This window comes from Bradysia coprophila, unplaced genomic scaffold, assembly GCF_014529535.1.
Source record: "Bradysia coprophila strain Holo2 unplaced genomic scaffold, BU_Bcop_v1 contig_250, whole genome shotgun sequence".
NCBI classification, from domain to species: Eukaryota; Metazoa; Arthropoda; class Insecta; order Diptera; family Sciaridae; genus Bradysia; species Bradysia coprophila.
In genome coordinates this window covers 278,006-293,095 of record NW_023503512.1, presented here as the reverse complement: position 1 = coordinate 293,095, position 15,090 = coordinate 278,006, and the positions used below count along the sequence as shown (strand labels likewise).

The window sequence follows — 15,090 nt, the reverse complement described above, 5'->3', positions numbered from 1 at the left end:
TGAACATCTAGATTTTTTTATTTAAGTATTTCGTTGTTGTTGCGAAAAAAAATCTAAATTTTCATTTGTTGAACCAAATTATTTTGCAATCAATTACAAACCAAAACAAACTTATCGAATTTCAATTTTCCCTGTATCTCTAATAACTAAAATTTATATTCCCTATTGACAGGGTTTCCAAACCACCTGTCTCGGCTCGTTAACCTTATGGCGGTTTCACCACTCCAGCAACGAGCTGGGCAGTCCTATTTTTATCAATCATTTCAGATTATTTTCGAGCATATTCGACTTGAATATCTCGTGGCGCTCCCGGCAATTTCACCTTCAGCAAGTGCTGTTTTGCATGTGTGCTGTCCTCCACACTTTGAAATTCGACGAACACCATGTCTGATCGATTGGGCACACGACGAATCTCCTTAAATCCAGGCAAATGAGTGAACATCTAGAGAGAGGGAAAATATTTACTATGGGAAATAGTTAAAGGAAAAGTGGATAGAATGTACTGCGGACAATTCGGATGGTAGCATGAGTTTCGGAAGGCGTCTAACATACAAAGTTTTGTTAGCTTGCGGTTCCGTTCGCGGTATCGAAACGACCGTTTCGGCCGGTTTTTCTGTAGAATTGGTTTTCTTCTTCTTGCTCTTCTTACCATCGTTTCTCAAACTATCTTTCCTTGCGAATCCAATTCGCGTTGGTTTGCCGTAAACCGGAAAGCCTATTATCAAAAGATTAATTGAAGATTACTTAGCGTAGCAATGAACAATGTAATGCTTTTACTTTGTAATTGGATTTTCGAAGTAATTGCGTGCTGGATTTGCTCAAAGCGCACAAATGCCTGGCATCTCAAATTTTTCTTGTTTGATGCCTTGGCAACATCGTTTGGCAAATTGCCGATGAAGGGCATTTTGTTCGGGGGATTAGCCATTATAATCTATAATGAGAAAATTTACTTGCTACATGAGTCGAAATAGTTATTTATGACATCAACTGCAAAGTACTTTATTAGACTCTAGATGTGTAATTATGACACGAGCCTGAAAACCATACTATACATCACATCGTGAGCATAATAAAGTAATTTGCACCGAGATTCACACAACGTTTTATGCAACAGAGAGGCATCTAAAGTTCCCAATTTTCGGACACATTCCCTCCCTAGTATTGAATTGGAATTTCCTATTTTCAGGGATTCGCAAATTTTAAAGTAAAAAAGTGGAAAAGTGAGTAAAAATAACGAAAATAGTTGATTTTCTGGTGAAAAAGTTGGCAAAAAAGTGAGTTGTTAGGAAATTTTAAACCCTATTTTACGCGATGTAAAAGATTATTTTACGAGTAAGTCGCTCACTCGTCCAATGAATTTCATACACTTTTATCAAGCGTGGGAGAGGACGCAGGAGGATATGTCCAACTACTATGCTGACAAAACAGCACGCGAAAAAATGTGAAGCAGAAAAATTCATTACTCAAATACTTACGAATTTGGTTGCGGAAAGTGGCTTACCGTTGAACACAAATCTTGTTGAATTACAAAGATTGAATAACTTCTTTTTGGATCGAAGTGTTCGCCTGTACAAGATTATTTAGTATGCCTTGATTGTAAACCAACGATGTTTTTCATTCCAATTAAATGTACTAAACTAGTAAGACCTGTTTAGCTTTTTGTCGACTGTTTTGTCCTGGATTCCCAGATATTCCAATAAATCGGTAAAGAGAATTGACTGATTCTTTTTCTTGCATTTTTGTTACTGTCTTAAATACTTAGAAGATTAAACTTTCTGGCGAAAATTGTAGAAAATGTATAGACGTATAGTCGACGGAATTTTCGTTTTCAGAATCATACCTCTTGGATGAAGTTTTGTTCCTGTAATTTTTTTTTTTGTCAATTCTACTTTTTTTTAAATCTATCTACAAAACTAGCACTGATTCCCGGCCTTCGGCCGGGTTGTACTAATTATATACTTTTTGATTTTATTTAATTAACGGACGGACATAATGTAAAATGCACGGAAACCTATCAAAGACTTAGCATAGTTATGATTTTCGTAAGTTTAAACTCCCCAGTTGACGTTAGGGGTTATTGGGGAGCAGTGATTTTCGTTTTTGTGAGAAAATAGAAAATGAAAAAAATAGTGGTACACTTTTGTCTAACACACCAGAGAAATAATTGAATTTTTCTCTAAATTTCTTAACCTTAAGTAAAGGTTCAAGAAATTAGAGAATTAAAATAAAAAAAAAGATTTTTCCAAAACCTTAAAAAAAAAGAAAATAAAGTCACTCCTACCCCAACATCTCACACCTAGCGAGCTCAAACTTATATAAAATCATCACTTTCGTAAGAGGTACAAAATACATATTAAAAGTCTTCATTTAGATTGAGAATATTTTTCACATACTAACTATGATAATGCTTTTTTATATCTACAGATTTTGATAGATTTTCCTTCTAAGGTCTCTGACCATGATTTGCGAATACCGAAACGCGACCATGAGTTGTTCTTCGTCTTCTTCTTAATCAGCCAGTTGATATCTACGGCTGGATGAGCGCCTCTTTTGTTTTCCATTCTGAACTATCCATTGCCATTTACTGCCAGTTTGTCCCCACCATTAGCTTGATCGGAGTTCGTCCATTTTATCTCTAAGCGAAATCCGAAGCATACTCTATTCCATTGCTCTTTGTGCAACTCTGACCTTGTTCTAGGATGCTTTCGTTAGTGTTAACTTTTCTGCTCCTTACGAATCAAACACTTTCCTCTTCACCACTGTTGTTCATTTTGATTTTGAAAATCATCCTAGTTTTCCGAGACCGAGTCTGATTGTCTAGACCTGGCATAAACTTGTGGCCAAGATACACATAGCTGTCGACTGTTTTGATCACGATTTTAAAGCGTTGCTTGGTATTGTTTGAGACACACTGACTGCGAAAAACATCATCAGCAGCTGAATTTGTGGAAAAAAATTATTTTTTGATAATAATTTTTCTTTTCTCAATATTTCGCAAATTGAAGAGGTATCTACAACTTCTTTCCATTTCGTACGATCCATTGCCATTTGCTGCCAGTTTGTACCTGCAATATTCTTAATTCCGTTTGTCCATCTCTCTGGTGGTCTACCTATAGCTCGTCTTTTATATGGTCGCCAGTTCATGATCTTTTTGGTCCAACGTTCGTCTGTCCTTCTTGCAATATGTCCCGCCCAGCTCCATTTCAGAGATGCTATTCTTTCCATGACATCAACGACCCTGGTTTGTTGTCGAATCCATTGATTCGTCATTCTGTCTCTGAGTGTTATTCCAAGCATACTCCGTTCCATGGCTCTTTGTGTCACTCTCAATTTATCTTCGGATGCTTTTGTTAAAGTTAACGTTTCCGCTCCATAAGTGAGCACTGGAAGGACACAAGTGTCGAAGACTTTGCGTTTCAGACTATTATTCATTTTGCTTTTGAAAATTAGTCTGAGTTTTCCGAACGCTGCCCATGCAAGACCAATCCTACGTCTTATTTCTGCAGTTTGGTTGTCCAGACCTAACTTCAGTTTATGTCCTAGATATACATAGCTGTCGACTCGTTCAATGACAGTGTCACCAATTTTTATTTCTCTATCGTCCCCGATGTTGGTCATGACTTTTGTTTTCGATAAGTTCATCTTGAGGCCAACTTTGCTCGCCTCTTCACTTAACTGTTGTAGCATAAGCTGAGCCTGACCTAGATTCGCTGCTATCGGTACAATGTCATCAGCGAAGCGGAGATTGCTCAGGTACTCTCCATTTATATTTATTCCCATTTTACTCCAGTTTAACTTCCTAAAAATACTCTGCAGAATCGCCGTGAATAATTTCGGTGAAATGGTGTCACCCTGCCTTACACCTCGGCCAATTCTGAATTTCTCCGTGCTCTTATGAAGTTTTATACATGAAGTAGCATTTTTGTACACATATCGAATTGTGTTGGAGTACCTTGAGTCTACTCTACATTCGTCTAATGCGTCCAATATCGACCATGTTTCCACTGAATCGAAAGCTTTTTCGAAGTCTATGAATAGCAAGACTATGTCGATGTTGTATTCACGACACTTCTCAATAAGCGTTCTCATCACCTGCAAACGGTCGTTTGTGCTGAAACCAGATCTGAAAGCAGCTTGTTCAACAGGTTGGTAGAAGTCGAACTTGTTAGTGTTCCTCTTCGTAATGATTTTCATAAACAACTTGTAGAGTGTTGACAATAGGCTTATGGGTCGGTAATTTTCCAGCTTTGTTATGTCTCCTTTTTTATGCAGCAATGTAATTACCGCATTTTCCCAGGCTTCTGGTACTTCTTCCCATTGGAGACATTGATTAAACAAAGCCGTGATTGCCTAATGAGTCTCCACCTAGTTTAATGGCTTCCACTGGAACACCATCTTCTCCGTGAGACTTTTTGTTTTTCATCTTGGCTACTGCAGCTTTGACTTCATCAACAGTTATGTCGGGCATATCCTCCGATCCCACGTTTCTTATTATTGGTCTATCTTCGGTTTCTTCCGTTGGGCTCTGTCTTGCTGAAGAAAACAAATTCTCATAAAATTCTGTTGCAATGTTTAATATCGCATTTCGATCCGTTTGGATCGTTCCTGTTTTGTCTCGTAATTTGAAGATTTCTTTCTTTGCGTTCGTCATTTTTCTCCGTAGGACTTTCATATTGCAGTTAGCTTCAATTATAATTTGAGCCAATTGGACATTATATTTTCTTTCATCTGATCTCCTTGCTTTGTTGATACTTTTAGACAGGTTCCGGTATTCCACCGAATCTCGTCCTCCGTTTTTTACCAACTCTGCTCTGCTTGCGATCAGGTCTAATGTTTCTCTGCTGAGTTTCGATTCTTTCCCTTGGACGGATTTGCATTTGGATTTCATGAAACCCATTATTGTATCGACGATTTTGGTATTCAATTCGTCCAATGTTTCACATTGATTGTTGACGTTATCTAATTCGGCAGTCATTTTCGTGGCAAATTCTTCATTTTGTGTGTAAAGCCGTTGTACGTCAATCCTTTCACTTTTTTGAACTAGTTGTGATCTTTGAAATCTGGTATTTAACGTGACTCTTGCACGAACCATTCGGTGATCACTGCCTGTTGAAAAATTGTTTAGGACCGTAACGTTCTTAACGGTTGACTTACAGCCAGTTATGATGTAATCGATCTCATTTTTCGTTACACCATCTGCACTAGCCCAAGTCCATTTCCCTTGAGGCTTTCCGGCAAAAAATGAATTCATTGCGTACAAATTGTGTTGCTGTAGAAAGTTGAGTAAAGTATTTCCACGCTCATTTCTTTGGTCGTTGCTAAAACTACCAACAGAAACTTCGGAGTCTTCTTCTCGTTTTCCCAGCTTCGCATTGAAATCACCGATTAGATATTGGTAATGTGAAGGGTTTTCGTCCAGAGCTTTCTCGACATCTTCGTAGAATCTTTCTACTTCTTCGTCATCATGGGTGGACGTGGGTGCGTAAACCTGAATTAATTTGACACTGTATCTGTTATTTATCTTCAGGCTTACGTATATCACTCGATCGGATATGCTTTTCGTGTGAATTATGCGATCCGACCACCGCTTGTTTATGAACAATCCGACACCGTGCATCAGCATCTGACTGTCACTTTCTCGATAGAAGAATGTATGCCCTGATTCAGGCATTCCTCTCCAGGTTTTCTCACTTCGCTCACTCCCACAACATTCCATTTTGTCTTTTCTAGCTCTTCTTCCATTTCTTGCATATTTTGTCTTGACGACAATGTTCTGGCATTATATGTGGCAATGTATAATTCGTTATGGCTTCGTTTGAAGGTTTTTAGCATTAAAGCACCACGCTTGCTACTGCGGGTTGGTGAGTATGAAAGCTTTACTTTGCTCGCCCCCGGTAATCCCAATGAAAGTAAATAGATAGGTATGGCCAAACGTTCAAATTTGTTCTAGCCGGAGCACATACGGATTTGCATGGCGCCACCTCAAACGAACTCATTTCTAGTGCAAATTTCCACTAGAAATGAGTTCGTTTGAGGTGGCGCCATGCAAATCCGTATGTGCTCCGACTTGTATGGACTGGCCATACCTACTTATCTACTTTCATTGGGTAATCCTCGAGCTCTGACCCGCACATTTCTGCACGTTTCGGGACCACCGTGCCTATCAAAGTGCACAGTGCCCGACGGGGTAGTGTTACTCTTTTTGAACATTCTTTTCCATAAAGCTTTGCCCATTCTTTTGAACCTATCTGAGCAAAAGGTTATTCGTCCTTTAAAAGCTTAACCTAGTAGCTAATAAGAATTCTGGAGTCGTTCTATCCTTTGGCTTCCTGATCGTGTTGTTTCACCTCAACGTTGGTCCCTTAACCCCAATTCTTTCGGCTTCCAGCTCACGATTCATTCAACCTTAAGATTGATCTATCTAATCCTATCTTATCTACTGCTACGTCCTCGTTAAACTTCATTTCCTTCTCTCTTTTTCAAACTGGCTTGGGACAGTCTTTGGCGGTGTTTAAAACATACGATTGGTACTAAAACTAAATGTCATGATGAGTCCGGTTGATGATACTGGAGAAGATGTGGAGAGGCCGCGGCAATATAGAAGAAGTGGAGATGCCACAAGTTTCTTAACATGCTCGGAGTCCATCGACGATCTACCCAAAATATTTTCCACCAATTCGATCGCTTCTTCTTCTGGCATTAGGTCCAGTCGTTGATTATTAACTTTTCCGAAGCTTTCTCGTGTGAATGGACGTTGTGATGTCATCAACACGGCAACGATTGGCACAGAATTGAGTTGCTGCTTTTGTTATTAGATGCACAAAACTTATTCTACCAGTCCACTCAGCCAACATACATTTTCTATAGATCAGTGTCAAATAACGGGTTCTTCTCTCAAAATAGTGTCAAATGAGTTGTTAGCCCCTTACGAAGTACTGGGGGCTTATAAGAACACCATGCCGTTTGTAACATGTGGAATTCGAAGCAGACGGTAAGAGCAAAGCATTTGTGGCGTCACTCCACATCATTCATCGTCATTGCATCAAATACATTTACGCGTGCATGAAACACACTCACTTTAGAATCAGACTTATTTTATCATAAATTTCCGACATTTTATATTTGACACTTCGTCAACCATTTTGTGTTTATATCATTTTGTATTCCTATATAAGAGATTGTTATACGTCAAATAAAACAGAATATTTTCTGCTCTCAACGAGAACACATCTTTCTCTTTAGCAGCATTCTCACTTGTGGAACAGTGAAACATCATTATGTTTCACTTAAATCCCCACACATTTGTCTATGATTGTAGATGACGAATCCACAATAAAAACGAGCCGTCAGAACAGTCGGAGCGTTTGCTGCGACTGAGCCCCGTACGAACCCGTACATCTATTGCGCACGTGACCCTAGTTCGTCCGTCGCCCTACTCTTAACGTAAGTCTACTGAGCCCGTAAACGTCGGTAAAGTAAAATTCTTACGTCTTAAAAATTGCACATAGCGCAATTACGAAGCCCCGTACGATGTTCCTTCCAAACGTAACACAAATTTAAAATTGACCTAAAATTTCCTCAGTCCTATATTAACCTATATTTACCTATAAATAAACAATTTACTGATAAATATGCTAGTATATAGCTCAAAATAACTATCTATACCGTTATATAGCTCAATATTGCTAAATATAGCTATATATATATTTATATATAGATATCCATATTTGGGATCCTTGAAACACCACACACACATAACCAATCACTTCCCACTGATCAGTAACTTTGTAAGTATCATTTTCACCGATTTATATGGTTTTTACAAAAATCCAAAATGGCGGCCGACGGCCATTTTATTAGGAGACCTGAAATAGTACTGACGATTCACATTTATTAATACCTTTCAAACAAAGAAAAATTCATGAAATTCGGTCAAATTTTACTCGAGATATTAACAAAAAACACCACCTTCACTGTACGGCCGAGTAGCCTCATATAAGCTCACTCCAAGAGACCTAGCTCACGCTCCGGTGAACCGAATTTCATGATTTTTTTTTCCCTTATTGGTACGGTCAATACCTATCTATTGAAGCAAAATCCATCTAAATACGTTCAAATTTGGCCAACCTACAAGCAAAAACGGCTTGCCGCCCTGCACCTAGTTCACACCAAGGGGTCTAACAAACGGGTCGGTCATCCGATTTCCATAAACTTTTTTTTTGTCGATCGGTATTGTAAATACCTTTCATTTGATGAGAAATCTTTGGAAAACGTTAAAGCACTTATGGGGCCCCAACTCGGGAGGGGTCGACCCAAACTCGCCCATCTTCGAACTTAGCCTCACAATTTCAACTACCTTTCAGGGAAAAAAAAATTTTTTGAAATAGGATTTGATTTACTCAAGATATCGACGTGACAGACGGACAGACGGACAGACGGACAGACGGACAGAAGGACAGACGGACAGACAAAATTTTTATTGTGGATTCGTCATCTATGAACATAGGCAAACACTTTGCCCTTGAGTAAAACTCAACCGATTTCAAAAATTCTTTTTTTTCCTGATAGATAATGACAATGACAAGACCCCATATGAAAATGGACATATTTGGGTAGACCACTCCTGAGCTTTGGCCCTATAAGTGTTTTTGGGTTTTTCGAAGATATCTACGGCATTTGAAACGCTACTCTTGTAAGTTATACATCAAATGAAAGGTATTTACAATACCAATCGACAAAAAAAAGTTTATAGAAATCGGATGACCGACTCCTGAGTTAGAGCCCATGATGTGAGCCAGGTACAGGGCGGGAAGCAGTTTTTGCTTGTAGGTCGGCCAAATTTGTACGGATTTCGACTATTTCTGTTTGAACGAACCAATCAGGGAAATTTTTTTATGAAATTTGGTTGACCGGAGCGTGAGCTAGGTCCCTTGGAGTGAGCTCATATCTGGCTACTTGGCAGTACAGTGAACGTGGTGTATTTTGACAATATCTCGAGTAAATTTTGACCGAATTTCATGTTTTTTTTTTGTTTGAATGGTATTAACGAATGTAAATCGTCACAACTACTTCCGGTCTCCTAACAAAATGGCTACCGGCGAATTGGATTTTAGTAAATTTTGGCAAAAATGGTACATAGAGAGTTTCTGTTAACAGAGAAGTAATTTGTTATGTGTGTGGGGTGTTTCAGGCATTCCATATATCACGCATATGGACATGGTGATAGAAAAAGTTTCGAATTTGGGTTCCTAAAATTACTTCGAAAATTTTTGTTTTATTTAAGGGGTACTTCGTACGGGCTTTCGTAATTGCGCTATGTGCAATTTTTAAAATGAATATGAATACTTTCATTAAAATTGCTTTTTGCCGCACTTGGGCTAGGTGGGAAGCATTATGGTGACGGGCACATACGGGTTATAGCTGTATTATGGTTGCGGACGTATTAGGGCTTCGGAAAAATTAGTGCATAACGTTATTTTAGTGTGACATACTTTAGGGGCCGTTCATAAATGACGTCCGCGGCTAGGGGGAGGGGGGAAGTATGCTCAAACCGGACGGTGTTGGACGGGAGGGGTGGAGGGGGTCATAATTTACGGACATCTTACAAAAAACAATTTGATTCCAACAACAAAAAATGATTTACTTACATATCTCTGTGTTATCGATAACGAGATGGAAATGGATAATGGCACAAGAGAATATGAAACGCAATGAAGTACAAAATCTAATTTGAAATTTATTTCCGAATTCAGATCTAAGGAAGTAAGTAGCTAGATGTTGTTTCAGGAGATTTGTGTTTTGTCTTCTGTCTAGGATGTGTTTGTCGTTGGTATGTTAAATCAATGTGATGAATCTTTTTGGATCTGATGTTCTAAAGAACTCATGAGTGGACACCATAGATCTGTACACTAAATTGTACAAAGCTTATTGTATTACACATCCTAGAAAAAAATTGTGAATGTATTTTTTTTTTAAATAAATTTTTACGTTACGCCGGCAGCTCAACCACCAAAAAAGACTCGCTTCGCAGGAATGACGTACGTTCCAGGCTTAAGTGAAACAGTCTCGAAACAGATTGGAAAATATGCACCGGACATAAAGATAGCTTCTCGTCCTTTCAACCAAGTTAAGAGAATGTTTTCCAACATGAAACAGAAATTGCGCCCGGGCCAATGCTCTAACCTAGTCTACAATATACCTTGCCGAAACTGTCCGAGAGGCTACGTGGGCTGCACGTGTCGTTGGCTCGATGATCGAACGAAGGAACACAAGACGGACTTGGTTAACATTGGGAAAAATAACAAAAAAACAGCACTGGTTCATCATGTGTTCAAGAAAGGACACCAGTTTGATTTCGGTGAAAAGAAATTCTCAAACAAGTGCGATCAAAAAGAACAATCAAAATAAATACAAGACGCAAATCACATCCTAAAAGGCAATTCAGCTGTCAATTTTTTTTTAAATAAATGCAGCTGTTTTACTAAGTAAAACACGCACGGGGGCCACCGTTTGGGCCCATTGTGCTAGCTGTAACGTTGGGTTAGTCATTTACTGTTGGTTCAAACCTCCCTGTACTTGCAATGAAGTTCAGGATGTCCTTTGGATGTAAGTTTTTAATCAGGTCATACCTGATAGTGTACCCACCTAAGTGAATCCTTCTTTTTGTTATAAAAGCCGGCCATTCGCAGAGGAAGTGCTCAGCTGTATCCGTGTGATGGCCACACAGATCGCAGCTTGGATCAGTTCGCTTTCCTATTGTAGTTAAGTGCTTGTTAAAACCGAAGTGTCCCGTGGTTACGCCAGTAAATATTTTTAGTCTCGTTCGGCTGACGTTCAGTAGAAATTTAGAGTTTCTTATACTGATCCTTATACAGCTCTTTGCCTGACGACAAGTGGGGATAGTAAGCCAGTGGCTTCTAAACTTGTTTGCTCTTATTGTGTTTACGATATTTCTGGAATGCGAGTGTGGCGTACCGCTGACTGGTTCAGGGCCGACCAATATGCTTGTTGCTCCTATTTTAGCAAGTTTGTCAGCGATTTCGTTACCCTCGGTATTGCTGTGGCCGGGTACCTGTAGTATCGTAGTACACTGTGATCATAATGTCAATAAATGAGTTCAGTTATACTGATACAGCAATACTGTAAACACATATATTATTACTTGTCCTACCCGATATTACATTGGCGACGAGGATTAAAAGGATTCGCGTGTGATTTTCTCTTAAATGAATAACAAAATCCTAAGGTACTGCGATATTCTGAATGACGTTGATTATTGAAAAATGTGTGGATTAAATTATGCTGAAGAAAAAAAAGGATCGAAACTTTGAAACGAAAAATGCAAATGGCGGATCTGTTGGTGTAATTTTGTTTGACGTTAATTTATTTTAACTTTTGGAAAGTAATATGAGCACTAGCTGACATAAAAAGTGCCATTGAGGAAAACGCTGGAAAAAATGGACGGAAAAGCAAGACGCGTGTGAAATTTGTGAATTTATGAATGTAAATAACAATCCAGTTCTGCATTTTACGCGGTGTTCAATTCGATTTGCGTATGAAAAGGAGGAAAGAAATGACCAAAAGTGACTCAGACAGATAAGGACAAGAGCGTTTTTTTTGTGATTTCTGTGTGTTACTGTGAAAATTGCGCAAATTCTGGCAGTTTTTTCTGACGATATAGAGAGGGTTTGATCCTCCTTACGATAAAGTGGACTAAATGAAGTGACTTTATTGGATAAATGTGTAAAAGGACAACTGTGCAAGAGATCGGAGGATTGTAATGGAAGTGGAGCATAAAGCGTAAAATTAGTGAATGTTGAGCTTGCGAGTGAATATGGACGATGTGTACTTTGAAGTGAAAACTGGAATAGACTGAACAGATCACAGTATTGAGCGATATAGGAACGAAAAATGGACAGGATTTGGTTCGGATAAATCAAAGCTGGAGTGATGCATGCTGGAGCAGCTGAAAAGATGCTTGCAGCAATTTAAAAGGAGAAAATTGACGAATATGGACGGTGCAGTGACTTCAAATTTGCATTGCAGTTAATGAAAATGAAGATAAGTATAAACAGCATTTGGATTTTGTAAAAGAGGAACGAAGAGTGCTACGAGTGGTAATAGCTGATATGAGTGAGGCTTTGAGTTTAGTTTACACGATGCTGTTATGTTGAGCGAGTGAAATTCATTTTAGAGCGCTTACTTGAAGACGAAGTTCTTGGACTGAATTCCGTTGGTGAATGAGTTGGAGGGAATTTGGAAAGAAAGGTTGGATCACGATTACGGATCTGTGTGTTGAGTCGGCTGATGAGTCGATAAGGCTTCAGGCTGCAGAGGATGTAGATTAAAGTTTGCAGTGAGTTAGTCGGCGCTAAGTCTTGTTGGGTTAATTTAGATTGTTGAGTTGATCTTAGAAGGAATTTTGATTTGCTTTGAAAGAAGTGTGAGTAATTGAATTGAGGTAAAGAAACATGGAAATTAGGTAGTAAATTAGCTAAAGGTTGTGTGATTTCAGGTAAAATTCTGTTCGAAGGCTTAAATTTCGTGACGGTTTAATGAATTTCCGGTGAAGATTTGGAAGCTTATCAGCGTAAGGGTGTACTGACCTCTGGTGGTTGTAACGCGTTTGAAGAGTATAAGCTGGTAGAAGGTCTGAGTAGGGAAAGCAACGTTTGAGTTATTGAAAGAAAGAGTAACTTGGATTTACAAAAGTGGTGTGTTTGTGAAATGTCTTTTAGATTTGAATGAATGCGAGTTGATCTCATAGGTAGTGTTGAAGAAAGGAATAAGACGACCGATTCGGTGAGTCTGAAGAAGCAGTCGAGTACTTTTAAGTTTGAAGAAGAGGTATCGGTTTCAGCTGATTAAGAGAAACGAGTCGCAGAGTTGAATTTCGAATCCGAGGTTGAAAATCAGTACAGGATTAAGTTTCGGAATGCTGACGGGCTTAGAATTGAATCTTGGAAAGTTAGAAGTGCAGGATTAAATTTCGTAGCACAAGAGAGCGTGAGCAAGAAGCGTAGAATTAAATTTCAGAACGCATGAGGCTTAGAGTTGAATCTCGGAAAACTGGAAGCGTTGAGTTGAATCTCGGAACGCAAGAGGCGTAGAATTGAATTTCGATGCGCATGAGGCTTAGGGTTAAATGAATGTGCTTTGAGGAAAGAAAAGCTTTCTGTTTAGATCGGGACTGTAAAGTAGTAATTTGGAGAAAGATGGGGAGTTAAGGATTGAGTTTAATGAGCTTGAAGTTTAATTTGAAATCACTGGCTGATAGAGTGATTAACGGGAATTGAATTTCGTTAGCAAGGCAAGAGTTTAGCTTCAGTGCCGCGAAGAGGAAAAGTTTTGAGGCTGGATTAAAGAAAAAGGTTTCGGGATTAGAATTAAGTGTCAGAATGCGATGTCAGGATTAAATTTTGGAGCCTAGTGTGAGCTAGTAGTTAGATTTATTACGCAGTTTCGGATTAAGTTTCTGAAAGCGAGCCTGAAGAAGCGTAGAATTCGATTTCGTGACGCGAGTTGCTTGAGAGAGAAGTTCGGAATGTTTGATTTCGAGGAGCAAAGAGTTAGCATTTATGAAAAGAGAGTTTAGTTTCGTTATAATTCGCTTAAAGTGGGGTGGGATTGAATTCCGGTTCACTGAGTCTGAATAGAATGAGTGCGAGAAGGAAGAATAGAATGAAAAGAAGAGAAAGGAGTATAGACGGGTAGGAATAAAAGAGTAAAGCAAAAGCAGTAATGGCGTTGCTCTCTAGTGTTTTGGTGTTCAGTAACGAGATGGTTGCTCTCTAGTGTTATTTGCCTGTTTTCGTTGAGGCTGAAAGTTCAGACTTATTTTGTTGAGAGCAACGGCCTTGAACAGCCTCGGATCAGAAAAGCAGGAAGTTATTTTCTGGATTTGATTTGAATTGTGGTGTTTAATGTTTTCTGAGAGTATGATTCAATTTCGGAAAGCTTGGTTAGAATTAAGCTTCGTGAATTTTGAATTGGCACTTCTTGAATTGCTGATTGCTGGAAGAGGGATGTGAGAGAGTTGTTGCAGGCAAGGGTCTGAAATTGGATTTCATTATTGCAGACGAAAGGAATTGGAATTATTGTTGAAATGGGATTAAATTCCGTTTGATGAAGGTGATAGCAACTGAGCGTTAGATTGAACTCCGCGATGAGTTGGATTGAATTCCGTGGCGCGGTCAAAGGATCGCTGGATTAAATTCCGTTGAGGACAAAGGTCCTGGATTAGATCCGTGGCGCGGTCAAAGGATCGCTGGATTAAATTCAGTTGAGGACAAAGGTCCTGGATTAAATTCCGTTGAGGACAAAGGTCCTGGATTAAATTCCGTTGAGGGCAAAGGTCCTGGATTAAATTCCGTTGAGGACAAAGGTCCTGGATTAAATTCCGTCGAGGACAAAGGTCCTGGATTAAGTTCCGTTGAGGACAAAGGTCCTGTATTAGATTGAATGTTAGGACTAATTTTTGTAGGTCAGGCTGAATGAAGCATGGACTTTGTTAAGGTAAAAAAAGGCTATTGACTGATAGGATTGAGCTTAAGAGCCAGGAATTGTGTCTGTAAGATTACGTCGTTTGTTAGAAGTGTTGAATCAGGAGTTGAATAAAGGAGGAATGTTATTTAAGTTACAAAACTGACTTCATAAGTTAAATTTTTAAAGGTGGAATGTACTTTCAAAGAATTTTTTTCTGTTCAGATTTGCACCGTACATCTGCTATGAAGACGCTTGCAAGACGCTTACAGACGCTTTTGGTCAAGAGTCGAGGACTGGAGCCCATGGAATTAAAAAAAAAAAACAATGAAACAAGAAGGAAACAATGGAGTAGATAATGTCAGCAGTTGATTATTTGATAATAATATTGTCATTGATTTGTATAATTAGTAATTCGTGGCTAATCGTAACTTGATTAGTATTGTTTATAACGTTAGATGAAAAGAAGAGAAAACGAGGAAGTGGATGTAGTATCGTAGTACACTGTGATCATAATGTCAATAAATGAGTTCAGTTATACTGATACAGCAATACTGTAAACACATATATTATTACTTGTCCTACCCGATATTACAGTACCCAAATGAG

At 38.8% G+C, this 15,090-nt stretch overlaps 1 protein-coding gene across 1 annotated transcript; it reads right to left on the bottom strand.

The window, feature by feature from the left end:
- Nucleotides 1-268: 268 nt before the first annotated feature.
- Nucleotides 269-925, bottom strand: LOC119078381 (U1 small nuclear ribonucleoprotein A-like). The gene is made up of 3 exons (XM_037185883.1): nt 778-925; nt 504-715; nt 269-442 (listed from the first exon to the last, which is right to left on the bottom strand). The coding sequence occupies exons 1-3, from the start codon at nt 923-925 to the stop codon at nt 269-271; spliced, it is 534 nt and encodes a 177-aa protein (XP_037041778.1).
- Nucleotides 926-15,090: the final 14,165 nt, after the last annotated feature.